Here is a 13,823-nt window from a genome sequence, read left to right as displayed (position 1 = left end):
CATTGCAGCTAGATTCATTAGAATGGACCTCGTAGATAGAGATGGCCTTGCGGTTCGCCGCAAATTTTGCTTGTTCGCAACCCGCCAATTTTGCCAACGTTATTCGCGGTGGCCATATTAGTTTACATTGGGGAGAACTTTGACCCATGACACAGCCATCAGGAGGAACGGGACAGCCAATTGAAACATTTCAGCACATGGACATGCCCCCTACCTTATAAATAGACCAGAGCTGTCGGCCATTTCACATTCTGATTTTTGTCAGCGTTGGGAGAGGTCTGCTGTTTTCATCAGGGAGAGATTGCCAGTGACACAAATAGCTCTGTTAAGATCCACAAAAGTCCCTTTCAGGGCTGGTATTTGGTATAGGTCTGCAGTCTCTTTTCAGTTTAGGGAAAGGTATGCTGTGTTCATCAGGGACAGATCGGCTGCAGTCTCTTTTCAGTGTAGGGACAGGTATGCTGTGTTCATCAGGGACAGAGATTGCCAGTGACACAAATCGCTCTGTTAAGGTCCACAAAAGTCATTTTAAGGGCTGCTATTTGGTATAGGTGTGCAGTGCACTATATAGGGGTGTAATCCACGTATAATATACTTTGCAATATAGAAAGCATATTATAGTGGATTTGTATTGTGCACTGTGCAGCATTGTGACTGGTGTGTTTAGTGTTGCTGCAGCAATACTACAAACAGTGACAAAAGCACTTTTAATGTATTATAACTGGTGTGATAGACCAGTGGCCCCGAATACCACATATTGAAGTGGGGTGTTATTTAACAGTATACTTTTCTAAGAGTGTATTGTAGTCCTGCAAAAATTTGGCCTCTTTTGCTGCGTTAACCGTGCTACACACAGTGAGAACAGTTACTGGCCAATTATTTGTAGAATGGTGTGATAAAACTGTGGCCACCCAATACCACATATTGAAGTGGGGTGTTATCTGAGTATACTTTCATAAGTGTATTTGTGTCCTGCAACAATATTGCCTCTTTTGCTGTGTTAACTCTGATACACACAGTGTCAAACTCACTGGCCAATTTTTTGTACAACTGGTGTGATAGATCAGTGGCCCCCCAATATCACATATTGAAGTGGGGTGTCATCTGAGTATACTTTCATAAGTGTATTTGTGTCCTGCAACAATATTGCCTCTTTTGCTGCATTAACTCTGATAAACACCGTGCCAAACTCACTGGCCATTTTTTTGTACAACTGGTGTGATAAACCAGTGGCCCCCCAATACCAAATATTGAAGTGGGGTGTCATCTGAATATACTTTTATAAATGTATTTGTGTCCTGCAACAATATTGCCTCTTTTGCTTTGTTAACTTTGATACACACAGTGCCAAACTCACTGGGCAATTGTTTGTACAACTGGTGTGATAAACCAGTGCCCCCCCCCCCAATACCACATATTGAAGTGGGGTGTTATTTAACAGTATACTTTTCTAAGAGTGTATTTAGTCCTGCAAAAATTTGGCCTATTTTGCTGTGTTAACTGTGCTACACACAGTAACAACAGTTACTGGCCAATTATTTGTAGAACTGGTGTGATAAACCTGTGGTTCTCCAATATCACAGATTGAAGCGGGGTGTTATATACCTTTTTCCAGATATACTGTGATTCTCTAGAGACTTTTGTCACAGGGTAATTTAAAAAATGACAGGCAGAGGAAGAGGCAGGCCCTTCTGCAGGGGTGGTAGGGGTAGGGCAGGAGCAGTAGGCCCGGAGCCAAAGTGTGAAGTTTCAGAAGGTGTGTTCGATTACGTCAAAGGACGCACCAGACTTGGTTGAGTGGCTCACTCCCCCTTCCTCTTCTGCACCCTCCTCATCCTCTCTATCTGCACCCTCTTCACTCTCTGCTGTGTGCACCCCCAAAGACACCACCACAAACACCACCACCACCTACCCTCCGCTTGAGTCACTGGAATTATTTTCCAATCCATCACAAGACATTTGCGATGTGCAGCCATTCTTGGCATCGGATCAGGAAGAGGAGGTAGCAACAGCCGCCACTCAGCAGTCTGACGACAGTACCCAGATCAGCCCAAGGAGGTTGTTCCCCGTTGTTGCTGCCTACTCCGAGATCTTGAATGTTAGTGGTGGGGAAGGTTACGTGGATGATGACATGTCTATGTACGTCACATGGGTGGCCACAAGAGAGGAAGAGGAGGGGAGTTCAGAAGGAGAGACGGACCAGCAGATAGGGAGGAGAAGCAGGCGGAACTTGCATTGCACAAGAGGTACAAAGCAGACAGCCAATGTATCAGGAGCGAGCCATGAACCATGTACAGTCACATCTGGCGCTCCCAGGATGCCGGCACATGGCTCCGCAGTGTGGGCTTTTCTTAATCTGTCCGTTGCTGACAACAGTGTTGCCATCTGCAGCCTTTGCAGTCAACGCATAAGTCGCAGTAAGCCCAACACTCACCTAGGGACGACCGCCTTAAGAAGGCACCTGAACTCCCATCACCGAGCCCAGTGGGAGCAACACCATCAGAACCCACAAAGCCAGACTCCAGGCTCTCACCGTCCAGCCTCTTCTCCTTCTTCTCTCTCCTCACATTTGTCCTCCACTCTACCTTCCATGATGCCATTGTCGCGTTGTTCTGGAAAAAGGCAGGCTTCTGTGGCCCAAATGTTGGAGCGGAAAAAAATGATGACGCTGGATAACCCTCTTGCCCAACGTTTGACTGCTGGCTTGTCGGAACTGATAGCCCGCCAACTACTGCCATATCAACTGGTGGACTCGGAGGCCTTTCGTAAATTTGTGGCCATTGGAACACCACAAGGGAAGCTCCTAGGCAGGAAATATTTCTTGCAGAAGGGCATTCCAGAGCTGTATGGCCATGTTCAGCGGCAAGTGAATATATCTCTGGCACACAGTGTCGGTGCCAAGATACATCTGACCACAGACACATGGTCTAGCAAACACGGGCAGGGAATGTATATCACTTTTAATGCCCACTGGATGAACCTTGTGACGGCCATCAAGCATGTAACCCGTGGCACCCGTGTAGATTTGTTTGTATCGCCACGGATTACATGCAGGTCTACCTCTTCTCCTCCTCCTCCATCCTCCCTCTCCTCCTCGGCTGACTCCTCCTCTTCCGCTGCGCTGCCCAAAATCCCCAGAACCTATTTCACATGCCAGGTGAGACGTTGCCATGCTGTGCTGCATCTGTTGTGCCTGGAAGCCAAGAGCCACACTGGTCCTGCACTCCTTTCAGCTTTGCGTTTACAGGCAGATCAGTGGCTGACAACGCTCAATTTGACAGTTGGTAAAGTGGTGTGCGACAACGGTGCCAATATACTGAGCGTGCTGAAACAGGGCAAAATAAAACAAGTGCCATGCATGGCACACGTCCTGAACTTGGTCGTGCAGCGATTCGTTGCCAAATACCCTGGGGTCCAGGACGTCTTGCGGCAGGCCAGGAAAATCTCGGGTCATTTCAGAAGATCTTACACAACCATGGCTCGCCTTGCTGACATTCAGCGGCGACACAACCTGCCCGTCAGGTGTGTTAGTTGTGACTGACCGACGCGATGGAACTCTACGTTGCATATGCTTGATAGGCTGCTCCAGCAGAAACGTGCAGTTAACGACTACCTGTACGAACTCTGCGGCAGGACAGGTTCTGGGGAGCTTGGGTTTTTTTCACCTCGCCAGTGGCTGCTCATGCGGGACTCTTGCAGACTTCATCGGCCATTCGATGAGATCACCAAACTGGTCAGACACGGCCAGGGCACCATCACAATACAATACCACCCTTAGGTTTCCAGGTCTCCTACTAAATTTAGACATGATCGTTTAGAGGTGGACAGAAAATGGTTACAAAATAGAGAAAAAAAATTACCAAAAGTAATAAATGATGAAGTGTGGTGCCCCCCCGCACCCACTAGCTCACAAATGTTATTATGGTAAATACACTGAATATAGACCTAATATTATTATGACTTCAGTTCACCCTTGGCAGTTGAATCCCTTGTCTAGACATCTGCAGAAAATCTGACCTAGAATCAATGTCACCCCCATACGCTAAAGGGCTATGGACGCTATTATTCATGTGTGAGAGATCCTACTTGTATGTAACAGAAATCTATGAAATTCTATCTAACAGTAGCACTTGAGGTTTTCAGTAAATTACTTTTTTCTTTTTTTTCTTTTTTTTGTTCTCTTTTTTTTTTAGAAATAGAAGAGAAGAACAATCAAGAGGAAAACGAACCCAGCCAAGAAATGAGCATTGACTCACAATGTAATAATACGCACAAAACTAATTTTAATATGCTTTATTGGATTAATAATTAACATGCATCGTTCAAAAAGAAACACAAAGAGACAAAAGAAGAAAACACAAAAGCCCAGCAAAGCAAAAAAAAGAACAGCAGACATTCACATACAGTAAACCAAACCCAGTCTATCTCAAAGAAGTATTTTATTACTTTGTAGGAATTTAATGGCACATTCATGCAAAGCATATTTGCCATCTGTAGATGTTTTAGCTAAATCAGGACACTCCAACCCCACCGATCCCTCCCCAAAAAAAGACAAAAATAAAAAATCCATTTGCTGTCTTTTTCAGTAACAGTTAAAAGTGGTAAAGGTGTCTGAACAGATTGTTAGATGTAATAAATGCTGGCTTACAGTAATACATTGGGTTTGCCTGCCATGAGGGCCTGTTGTTAATAAAGGAAAATATAGATTATTTTCAGTAAGCACATATTTCAAATATTATTGTAGTATTTACCTTGATGTAATTTTATGTTAGATTATAGGGAAAAAAATGATTAACTTTAAAGCTCAGTTAATTTTAAAGCCTAGGGCAAAAATAATCAAATTACTCCCCAACAACTAAAAATTAAAAAGTTGATAAGCTCACCTGATTTCTAGCGCTGTCCTCCATAGACTCACCTGAGCTTCAAAGTTTAATTCCCAACCCTAAATTCAATATAAGGAATGTTACAGAGATCAGCACTATGAGCTTTTAGGATCTGCCGACCTGCTGAAGAAGAATTAAACAGGAAGAAGGACCTGTGACATCATTGGACCCAGCCAAAATCCCTTAGAAAAAGACACCTCTGAGAAGGATAGATAGGTTGCCAAAGGAGGGAGAAACTAAACCTGAGTTGGACTTTAAAGCTGGCCCTGGAGCAGTCAAATTCCAGCTAAAACCTACTTTTTATTTTTGGGTACATCAGAGAAGTATTGGAACATCTGTCGGGTTTTTAATACTGTCTGTGCCCCTGTTAAGAATTTCTGTAAGATTATATATGCTGTCTGTGTCCCCAACACTCCATTCTGCAGGAGAGCTGACACTTAATAGATCTGGACAGTAGTAGTAAGTTTTTCTTCCATGGCTGCAAGCAGAAATTAAAATAAGTCCTTAATGTGAAATTTAAATTATATCATGTTTTAATGAATAAATGCAACATCTATGGCACTCTGCAACCCTATGATACACTCACACACACACATATATATATATATATATATATATATATATATATATATATATATATATATATATACACACACACAGTGCCTTGCGAAAGTATTCGGCCCCCTTGAACTTTGCAACCTTTTGCCACATTTCAGGCTTCAAACATAAAGATATAAAACTGTAATTTTTGTGAGGAATCAACAAGTGGGACACAATCATTAAGTGGAACGAAATTTATTGGATATTTCAAATATTTTTATTAAATAAAAAACTGAAAAATTGGGCGTGCAAAATTATTCAGCCCCCTTAAGTTAATACTTTTTAGCGCCACCTTATGATGCGATTACAGCTGTACGTTGCTTGGGGTATGTCTCTATCAGTTTTGCACATCGAGAGACTGAAATTTTTGCCCATCCTCCTTGCAAAACAGCTCAAGCTCAGTGGGGTTGGATGGAGAGCGTTTGTGAACAGCAGTTTTCAGTTCTTTCCACAGATTCTCGATTGGATTCAGGTCTGGACTTTGACTTGGCCATTCTAACACCTGGATATGTTTATTTGTGAACCATTCCATTGTAGATTTTGCTTTATGTTTTGGATCATTGTCTTGTTGGAAGACAAATCTCCGTCCCAGTCTTAGGTCTTTTGCAGACTCCATCAGGTTTTCTTCCAGAATGGTCCTGTATTTGGCTCCATCCATCTTCCCATCAATTTTAACCATCTTCCCTGTCCCTGATGAAGAAAAACAGGCCCAAACCATGATGCTGCCACCACCATGTTTGACAGTGGGGATGGTGTGTTCAGGGTGATGAGCTGTGTTGCTTTTACGCCAAACATAAAGTTTTGCATTGTTGCCAAAAAGTTTGATTTTGGTTTCATCTGACCAGAGCACCTTCTTCCACATGTTTGGTGTGTCTCCCAGGTGGCTTGTGGCAAACTTTAAACGACACTTTTTATGGATATCTTTAAGAAATGGCTTTCTTCTTGCCACTCTTCCATTTCAATAGTTTTTATTAAAGTTTTGCGACATACAACAAATATATTCCGTCAGTATGTACAAAGATCAAAACAGTGAAACATGGTAAGTAATAGCATATACCGTAAATTGTACAGAGTACCTCAAGACACTAGTGGAGCGCAGTGGGGGGCGCCAAGATTCCATGGTTAGGGCGCCAATCAAGGCCCGGCACCCCACTGGGAGCATACTGTGCCGTTGCCCCCCGGTCCACCCCACCCCTAACCGATCCCCCGTCAGATCTTCAGCGGACCCCCCTCAAACCATAGATCAACACGTTTCTCCCCCAACCCTCACAGTCCAAAGAATATAGGACAGACCAGGCACTTGAGGTACTTTATAATAATAAGAAAAATGATAACAGTCAAATTTAAAACTAGTAGACTATCAACTGGACAGTCCAAACAAACAGTGCCTCCGGTGTTTAGTCAACAATCAGCAAGTACAAATCATAAGCAAATATGTTCACGCTCAACTGGGGTATTTCGTCTGCCACCCCCTCTACTGCTGCTGGAAGGCTGGGAGATTATCTCCCAAACTAGAAAAGTGTTTTTCATATGAGTGGATTACCCTCACTCGGTTGACATCATAAACAGTGGGGGTTTTGGTAGATCTCCACGCCGCCGCCGCATTCATCCTGGCCACCATTAAGATATGTGAAATAATACATCTATGCCCTTTTGGAATAGCACAAATACCCAAATTTAGCAATGCCAATGAAGGCAACAGCGGAAGTGTCAGTCCCGTAACTGAGGCCACCAAAGCGTAGATTGCCACCCAGTAGCTCCTCAATCGTCTACACTCCCAAAATATATGGAGTATAGTACCTCTGGCCCCACATTCCCCCAAACAGGCAACCGAAGAATCCTTAAACATGTGCACTAATCTTGATGGGGTGAGGTAGCTCCTATTAAGAAGTTTAAGCGCCCCTCCCAATGATTAGTGCAATGCGTATATTGAAAGTAGGATTTGATAGCAGCCAGCCAATCAATATTAGAATATTCCGAATTGAGATCTCTTTCCCATTTTAGCATACATGTCAATTTGGGCTGGTCTCTGGGGTGTGTCAGAAGTCTATAGAACCATGAAAATCCCCTAGACTTCGAGGTCCCCGAAGTAAGATATTCCAAAACCTCCTGAGATGCAAATATTCGCGTCAGGAAATTGAAGGTGGTAATGACGCAGATGTGCCAAAAAAAAGAAATCGGACGAATGAGTGGAAGATAGAATTTGGGAGTATGTAAAGGAGCGTGGGATATCGCGACGGGGACAATGTAACGAGGGGAGGAGAAATTCGTATGATGCAAACGTAAGTTCCTTAGGTAAGGTTGGGATCCCAGATACCAGTCGCAAAGTCCCCCACCCATTCACAGTAGCCTGAATGGACGGGATTCCAGGGAGTTGGAGATTCCGACCAGTTTGAGCCGCCAACAGCAAGGAGGGGTGGTCTCTATTTGCAACCAAGGCCCTTTCCATGAGGACCCATAACTTATCAGAGGCGGGATTGAACCACTCTCTCGCCTGATCTAAAAGAGCCGCTGCATGATAACTATGAAGGTCCGGTAAACCCACTCCGCCCCAGCATCTGGGCCTAAGATGGGTAGAGTAGGAAATTTTGGGCACTTTCCCATTCCACAGAAATCTCCTAATCTTTTGTCCATCTCCCAAATGTTTGTCCATATCGGTAAAAAAGGAATGTGGGAGGGCCAAGGGTATTGTTCTAAAGTAGTATAAAATTTTTGGTAGGACAATCATTCTAAGCGCCGCAACTTTTCCCACCCACGAGAGTTCATGCTGGGCAATGTGAGACAAGTCTTTGTGCACCATCTTAGTAAGTTCGGAGTAGTTAATCGAGTAGGTTGAAGCGGTTGGGAAAGACAAATGTATGCCCAAATATAGGAGGGACTTAGAGGCCCATTGAAAGGGATGCTCCTTCCTCAACGCTCCCAGGGCTCCAGAGGGCACATAAATTGGCATACACTGGGATTTGGTAGTGTTCAACTTGTAATAGGAGACCGCGCTAAACGCATCCAGGACCTTAGTAAGGTTCCGCAGGGATGTGATTGGGGAAGTAAGGGTAAGGATTACATCATCTGCAAATAATCCTATTTTATGCTTCCTGTCTCCCACTCTGATGCCTGAGATAGAAGGATCACTTCGAATGGCCTCCGCCAGTGGCTCCATAACAAGGGAAGAGAGCAGAGGAGACAAAGGGCATCCCTGGCGGGTGCCATTCGTGATAGTAAAGGAGTCGGACATGGCAGCGCTGGTGTCAACTTTTGCCGAGGGGATGGTATACAAGGCCGATATGGCCGAGCAGACAGGACCCCGAAGCCCAAATTTTGAGAGTGTCGCACTTAGGTACCCCCAGTGAACCCTGTCAAACGCTTTTTCTGCATCAAGCGTCAGGAACACCGAGGGCACCCTGCGACCTTGCACCACTGACAGGAGGTTGAACATCCGTCTGGTGCCGTCGGGGGCCTGCCTGCCCATAACAAATCCAACCTGATCACTGCGCACTAGAGAAGGGGTGACCTTTACCAGTCTCTGCACCCATATCTTTGCATATAGCTTCAAATCTGAATTTAGCAAGGATATGGGGCGGAAATTCTGCGGAACATCAGGGGCTTTCCCCGGTTTGGGCAAAGCTACTATAATAGCCTGAAGCATCTCCGCGGGGAAAAAGGATCTAGTCATAGCAGCATTAAATACTCGACCTAGGTATGGTGTCACAATAGAACTGAAGGTTTTAAAGTACGCGGCAGAAAAGCCATCCACCCCTGGCGACTTATTAGAAGGGAGAGATCCAATAGCCAGCTCAATTTCTTGCTCCGTTATGGGGGCATTTAAGTGAGCCAACATTTCCTCTGAGACCGTTGGTAAGCAGAGCCCACCGAGGAACTGCTGGATACCCTCCACTGACTGCTGTTTCGTAGCATTATCGTCCTTTAAGTTATAAAGATTAGCATAATACTTAGCGAAGGCATTGGCTATTTCAGATGAATGATAGACAGTGCGAGAGGTATGAGGGTCCCGTATAGAGGACGATTTAGCTTGCTGTTGCCTCTTCCTAAGATAATTGGCCAACATTTTACCCGCTCAATTTCCCTGGGCATAAAACCGCGCTTTAGAGCGAAAAAGCAAAGATTGATGTTCCTCCAATAATTTAGTCCTAACTAGTGTTCTACACTCATTGAGTTACAACTGATTGTTGTCCTATGGACAGAGTCTCCCACCTCAGCTGTAGATCTCTGCAGTTCATCCAGAGTGATCATGGGCCTCTTGGCTGCATCTCTGATCAGTCTTCTCCTTGTATGAGCTGAAAGTTTAGAGGGACGGCCAGGTCTTTGTAGATTTGCAGTGGTCTGATACTCCTTCCATTTCAATATTATCGCTTGCACAGTGCTCCTTGGGATGTTTAAAGCTTGGGAAATCTTTTTACATCCAAATCCAGCTTTAAACTTCTCCACAACAGTATCTTGGACCTGCCTGATGTGTTCCTTGTTCTTCATGATGCTCTCTGCGCTTTAAACGGACCTCTGAGACTATCACAGTGCAGGTGCATTTATACGGAGACTTGATTACACACAGGTGGATTCTATTTATCATCATTAGTCATTTAGGTCAACATTGGATCATTCAGAGATCCTCACTGAACTTCTGGAGAGAGCTTGCTGCACTGAAAGTAAAGGGGCTGAATAATTTTGCATGCCCAATTTTTCAGTTTTTTATTTGTTAACAAAGTTTGAAATATCCAATAAATTTCATTCCACTTCATGATTGTGTCTCACTTGTTGTTGATTCTTCACACAAAAATACAGTTTTATATCTTTATGTTTGAAGCCTGAAATGTGGCAAAAGGTCGCAAAGTTCAAGGGGGCCGAATACTTTTGCAAGGCACTATATATATATATATATATATATATATATATATATATATATATACATGCGTGAATTACTGATAACTATTTATTTTATTTATTTTGCAGCGCAAAGCGTAATCATGGATTCACAAGAACTACTATCTCCCAACCCTCTAGCAGAAGAACCTATAGGTAATGTGGCTGTTCGAATATGTAAAGTTCATTTTTATGGTTTATTTTATGTTTTGTGTATGTATTATAGTTATGGTTTTCTTCAGAAAGACAGAGAGCTACATGTGTTATGAAATAATGCTGGGACTAAAGCCCCGTACACACGTACTGATCGTCGGCCGAACGATCAGCCGTCTTTTGTCCAGGGCTGTCGTGTCTGTTGAAAACGGCAAAAGACTGCACACAAATTTTGTCGGCCAACAACAACCGACTGCAGAAGTGATGTCATGTGATGGTTAACTTTCCTTGTCTTTTTTCTTTTCTGAGCATGCCCAGTCTTGCTAATCTGCTGTCTGTTGGCCGAAATCTGTACTGACTGGCGAACAATCGGCCGTTCTGGTGTTGGCCAACAAAAAATTTTAATGCCTGCACGCCGAAAATGCGCTGTCGGAAGCTAACAAGCCTACAATCGGCCGATCGGTCGTCGGCCGAATATTTACGGCCGACAATCAGGAAAGGGTGTATGGGGCTTTAGATTTATCTCTCTCTACCTACAGTGCTTTGATCTGAGTATGGGAAGGGGATTGGGTTTAAGGAAATATATCTATCTGTTTCATACATAGGTAGTCCAGTGTTTTTTTTTTCTAGATGAGTGTAATTAATGGCCACTTCTTGGGTTTTGTGCCTGGTTTATGACGAGGAAGGGGGTTGCTGAACTCTGGGTAGATATTTTTATTTAACCACTTGACCTCTGGAAGATTTACCCCACTTTATGACCAGGCAATATTTTTTGCAATATGGCATAGCGTTAATTTAACTGATAATTGCACGGTCGTGCGACGCTGTACCAAAATAGATTGTATGTCCTTTTTTTCCACAAATAGAGCTTTCTTTTGGTGGTATTTTATCACCTCTGCAGTTTTTATGTATTTGCGATATAAACAAACAAAGGTCGGCACTTTTGAAAAAAAACAATATTTTTTTACTCTCTGCCGTAAAACATACCTAATAAAAAAGTAAAAATATCTAATTTCTTCACCAATTTAGGCCACTATGTATTCTGCTACATATTTTTGGTAAAATAAATCCCAATAAGCATATATTGATTGGTTTTTGCAAAAGTTGCAAGCGTCTACAAACTATGGGATTTTTTTTTTCTTTTACTAGTAATGATGGCGATAAGTTGCTGATCGCCAAAGGAACAAGGCAGCAGAAAGAAATTACACTTAGTGCTCTGAAAGAGAGTATATGGTTTGCTCATATATTGAGATAGATTTACTAAAACTGAAGAGTGCAAAATCTGGTGCAGCTCTGCATAGAAACCAGTCAGCTTTCATTTGCTCAGCTTAATTCAACAAGTTGAAGTTAGAAGCTCATTGGCTACCATGCAGAGCTGCACCAGATTTTGCACTCTCAAGGTTTTTTACTGTCAATCAAAAGTTTATTAGAAGTAAAAGATACAGAGATAGTAACAAAGAATAACAAAGAATTGCCGTCAAGGCAGAAAATGCAATTCAGCCAGTGATACAATAATTACAAGTGGTGCTGTAAATATCGCTTACATCAATGGACATAAACTGGTTAACAGACACATGGTATGTCAAAGAAGAGCGTACAATAAATTAGGCAAATTTGTAAAGAGAAAGGAGGGCAATAAAAAAAATAATAAGCAAAGATTAGGTAATATCATTGCACTCTCAAGTTTTAGTAAATTGGCCCCATTGTGGCTGGGGTTTACAACAACTTTAAAGTGATTCTAGAGGAAATAATAAAAAGAAAAAATAACAAACATGTTATACTTAGCTTCCCTGTGCAATGGTTTTGAACAGAGCATCCCTAATCCTCTTCTTGTTGGGTCCCCAGCTGGCAGTCCTGGTTCCTCCCCTTTAACAAGTTCCCCCATACCAAGCCTCTTGCTATGGGAGTACCTGAGTAGGCTCGCTCCAGAGCCGTGCTCTGTGTGTCCATTCACACACAAAGTGTGGCTCAGCCCAGCCCCCCGCTCTGTCCTCATTGGCTCACTGGCTGTAATTGACAGCAGCAGAAACCAATGGCTCCATCTGCTTTGTGAGCCAATTAGAAAAGAGAGACTGGGGAGAGCCGCTGCTCTCATGCACGTCGATGGATCAAGATGGGACTAAGCTTTTTCTGGTACTTTTATAATTACGTATATTAAAAGTGTTACGCTTACCAGTGGTTGTTTGTTATGCTGCCATGTTATCAGTGATTGATTATCTCACTACTATGCCTTTTATGTATTTTGGACCCATTTGTAATGCATTGTTTGATTGCTCACTTGGCTGTTTATTCTGTTATGTATGTCAAACTTAATAAAAATTAATGAAACTAAAATTACGTATAACCCCCAAACATTATAAAAACAATTTTGGCAATGATCCTAGGGAATAAAATGGTGATTGTTGCAATTTTTTGCTTAGCGGTTTTCCATACACAATTGTTTGGGAAAAAATACATTTTAATGAATTAAAAGAAAACAAAACACAGGATATACCCCAAATTTATTTTATAAAATGTGAAACATGATGTTATGCCGAGTAAATAGCTACCCAATGTGTTATGCTTTAAAATTGCGCATGCTCATGAAATGGCGACCGACTATGGTACTTAAAAATCTCCATAGGTAATGCTTTAAAAAATTTTTACAGGTTACTTATTTAGATTTACAAAGAAGGTCTAGCACTAGAATGATTTCTTTGATCCTTTGATTTAAAAAAAAAAAATGGTTTACTTCCACCCTGGACCGTAAGTAACCCCCCCCCCCCGGTCTTTCACGGCCATAGAGGCAATCAAAGATGATCTACTCTTTGATCACATCTGGGACCAGCTGGCCGCAACGTCGCATTGTTTCTCCGACGAGACGGTGAAAATGAATACGATGAAATTTGGCCCTGTTTGCAGTGTACCGACACAGAACTGTGTCTAAAGCTCTCACTCCAACTTTTTGGAAAATTGTTATAGATATTGACCACTTGCCTAGTGGGCACTTAAACCCCCTTCCAGCCAGGCCAATTCTCAGCTTTCAGCGCTGTTGCACTTTGAATGAAAATTGCGCGGTCATGCAACACTGTACCCAAATTCAATTTGTATCTTTTTTTTCAAACAAATAGAGCTTTCTCTTGGTGTTATTTAATCACTACTGGTGGTTTTATTTTTTTTCTGAACAAACAAAAAAAGACCAAAACATTTTGAAAAAAAAAAAAAAAAAAACGTTTTTTTTATAGTTTGTTATAAAATTTTGCAAACAGGTAATTTTTCTACTTCATTGATGTGGGCTGATGAGGTGGCACTTATGGGCCCTGATAACCATTGATA

At 42.6% G+C, this 13,823-nt stretch overlaps 1 protein-coding gene across 1 annotated transcript in view; it reads left to right on the top strand.

The window, feature by feature from the left end:
* Positions 1-13,823, top strand: part of MACROD2 (mono-ADP ribosylhydrolase 2) — a gene marked incomplete at its 3' end in the record, with an annotated part of 3,247,744 nt that overhangs the window by 3,167,540 nt on the left and 66,381 nt on the right. The window contains 2 exon segments of the mRNA XM_082250969.1: positions 4,196-4,259; positions 10,446-10,511. Of these exon segments, the coding sequence (XP_082107095.1) occupies positions 4,196-4,259; positions 10,446-10,511 (130 nt within the window).

This window comes from Pelophylax lessonae, assembly GCF_965119305.1.
Source record: "Pelophylax lessonae genome assembly, chromosome: 3".
Lineage (NCBI taxonomy): Eukaryota > Metazoa > Chordata > Amphibia > Anura > Ranidae > Pelophylax > Pelophylax lessonae.
Note: the sequence above shows the minus strand (reverse complement) of the source record. Positions and strands in the feature narration are given on the sequence as shown.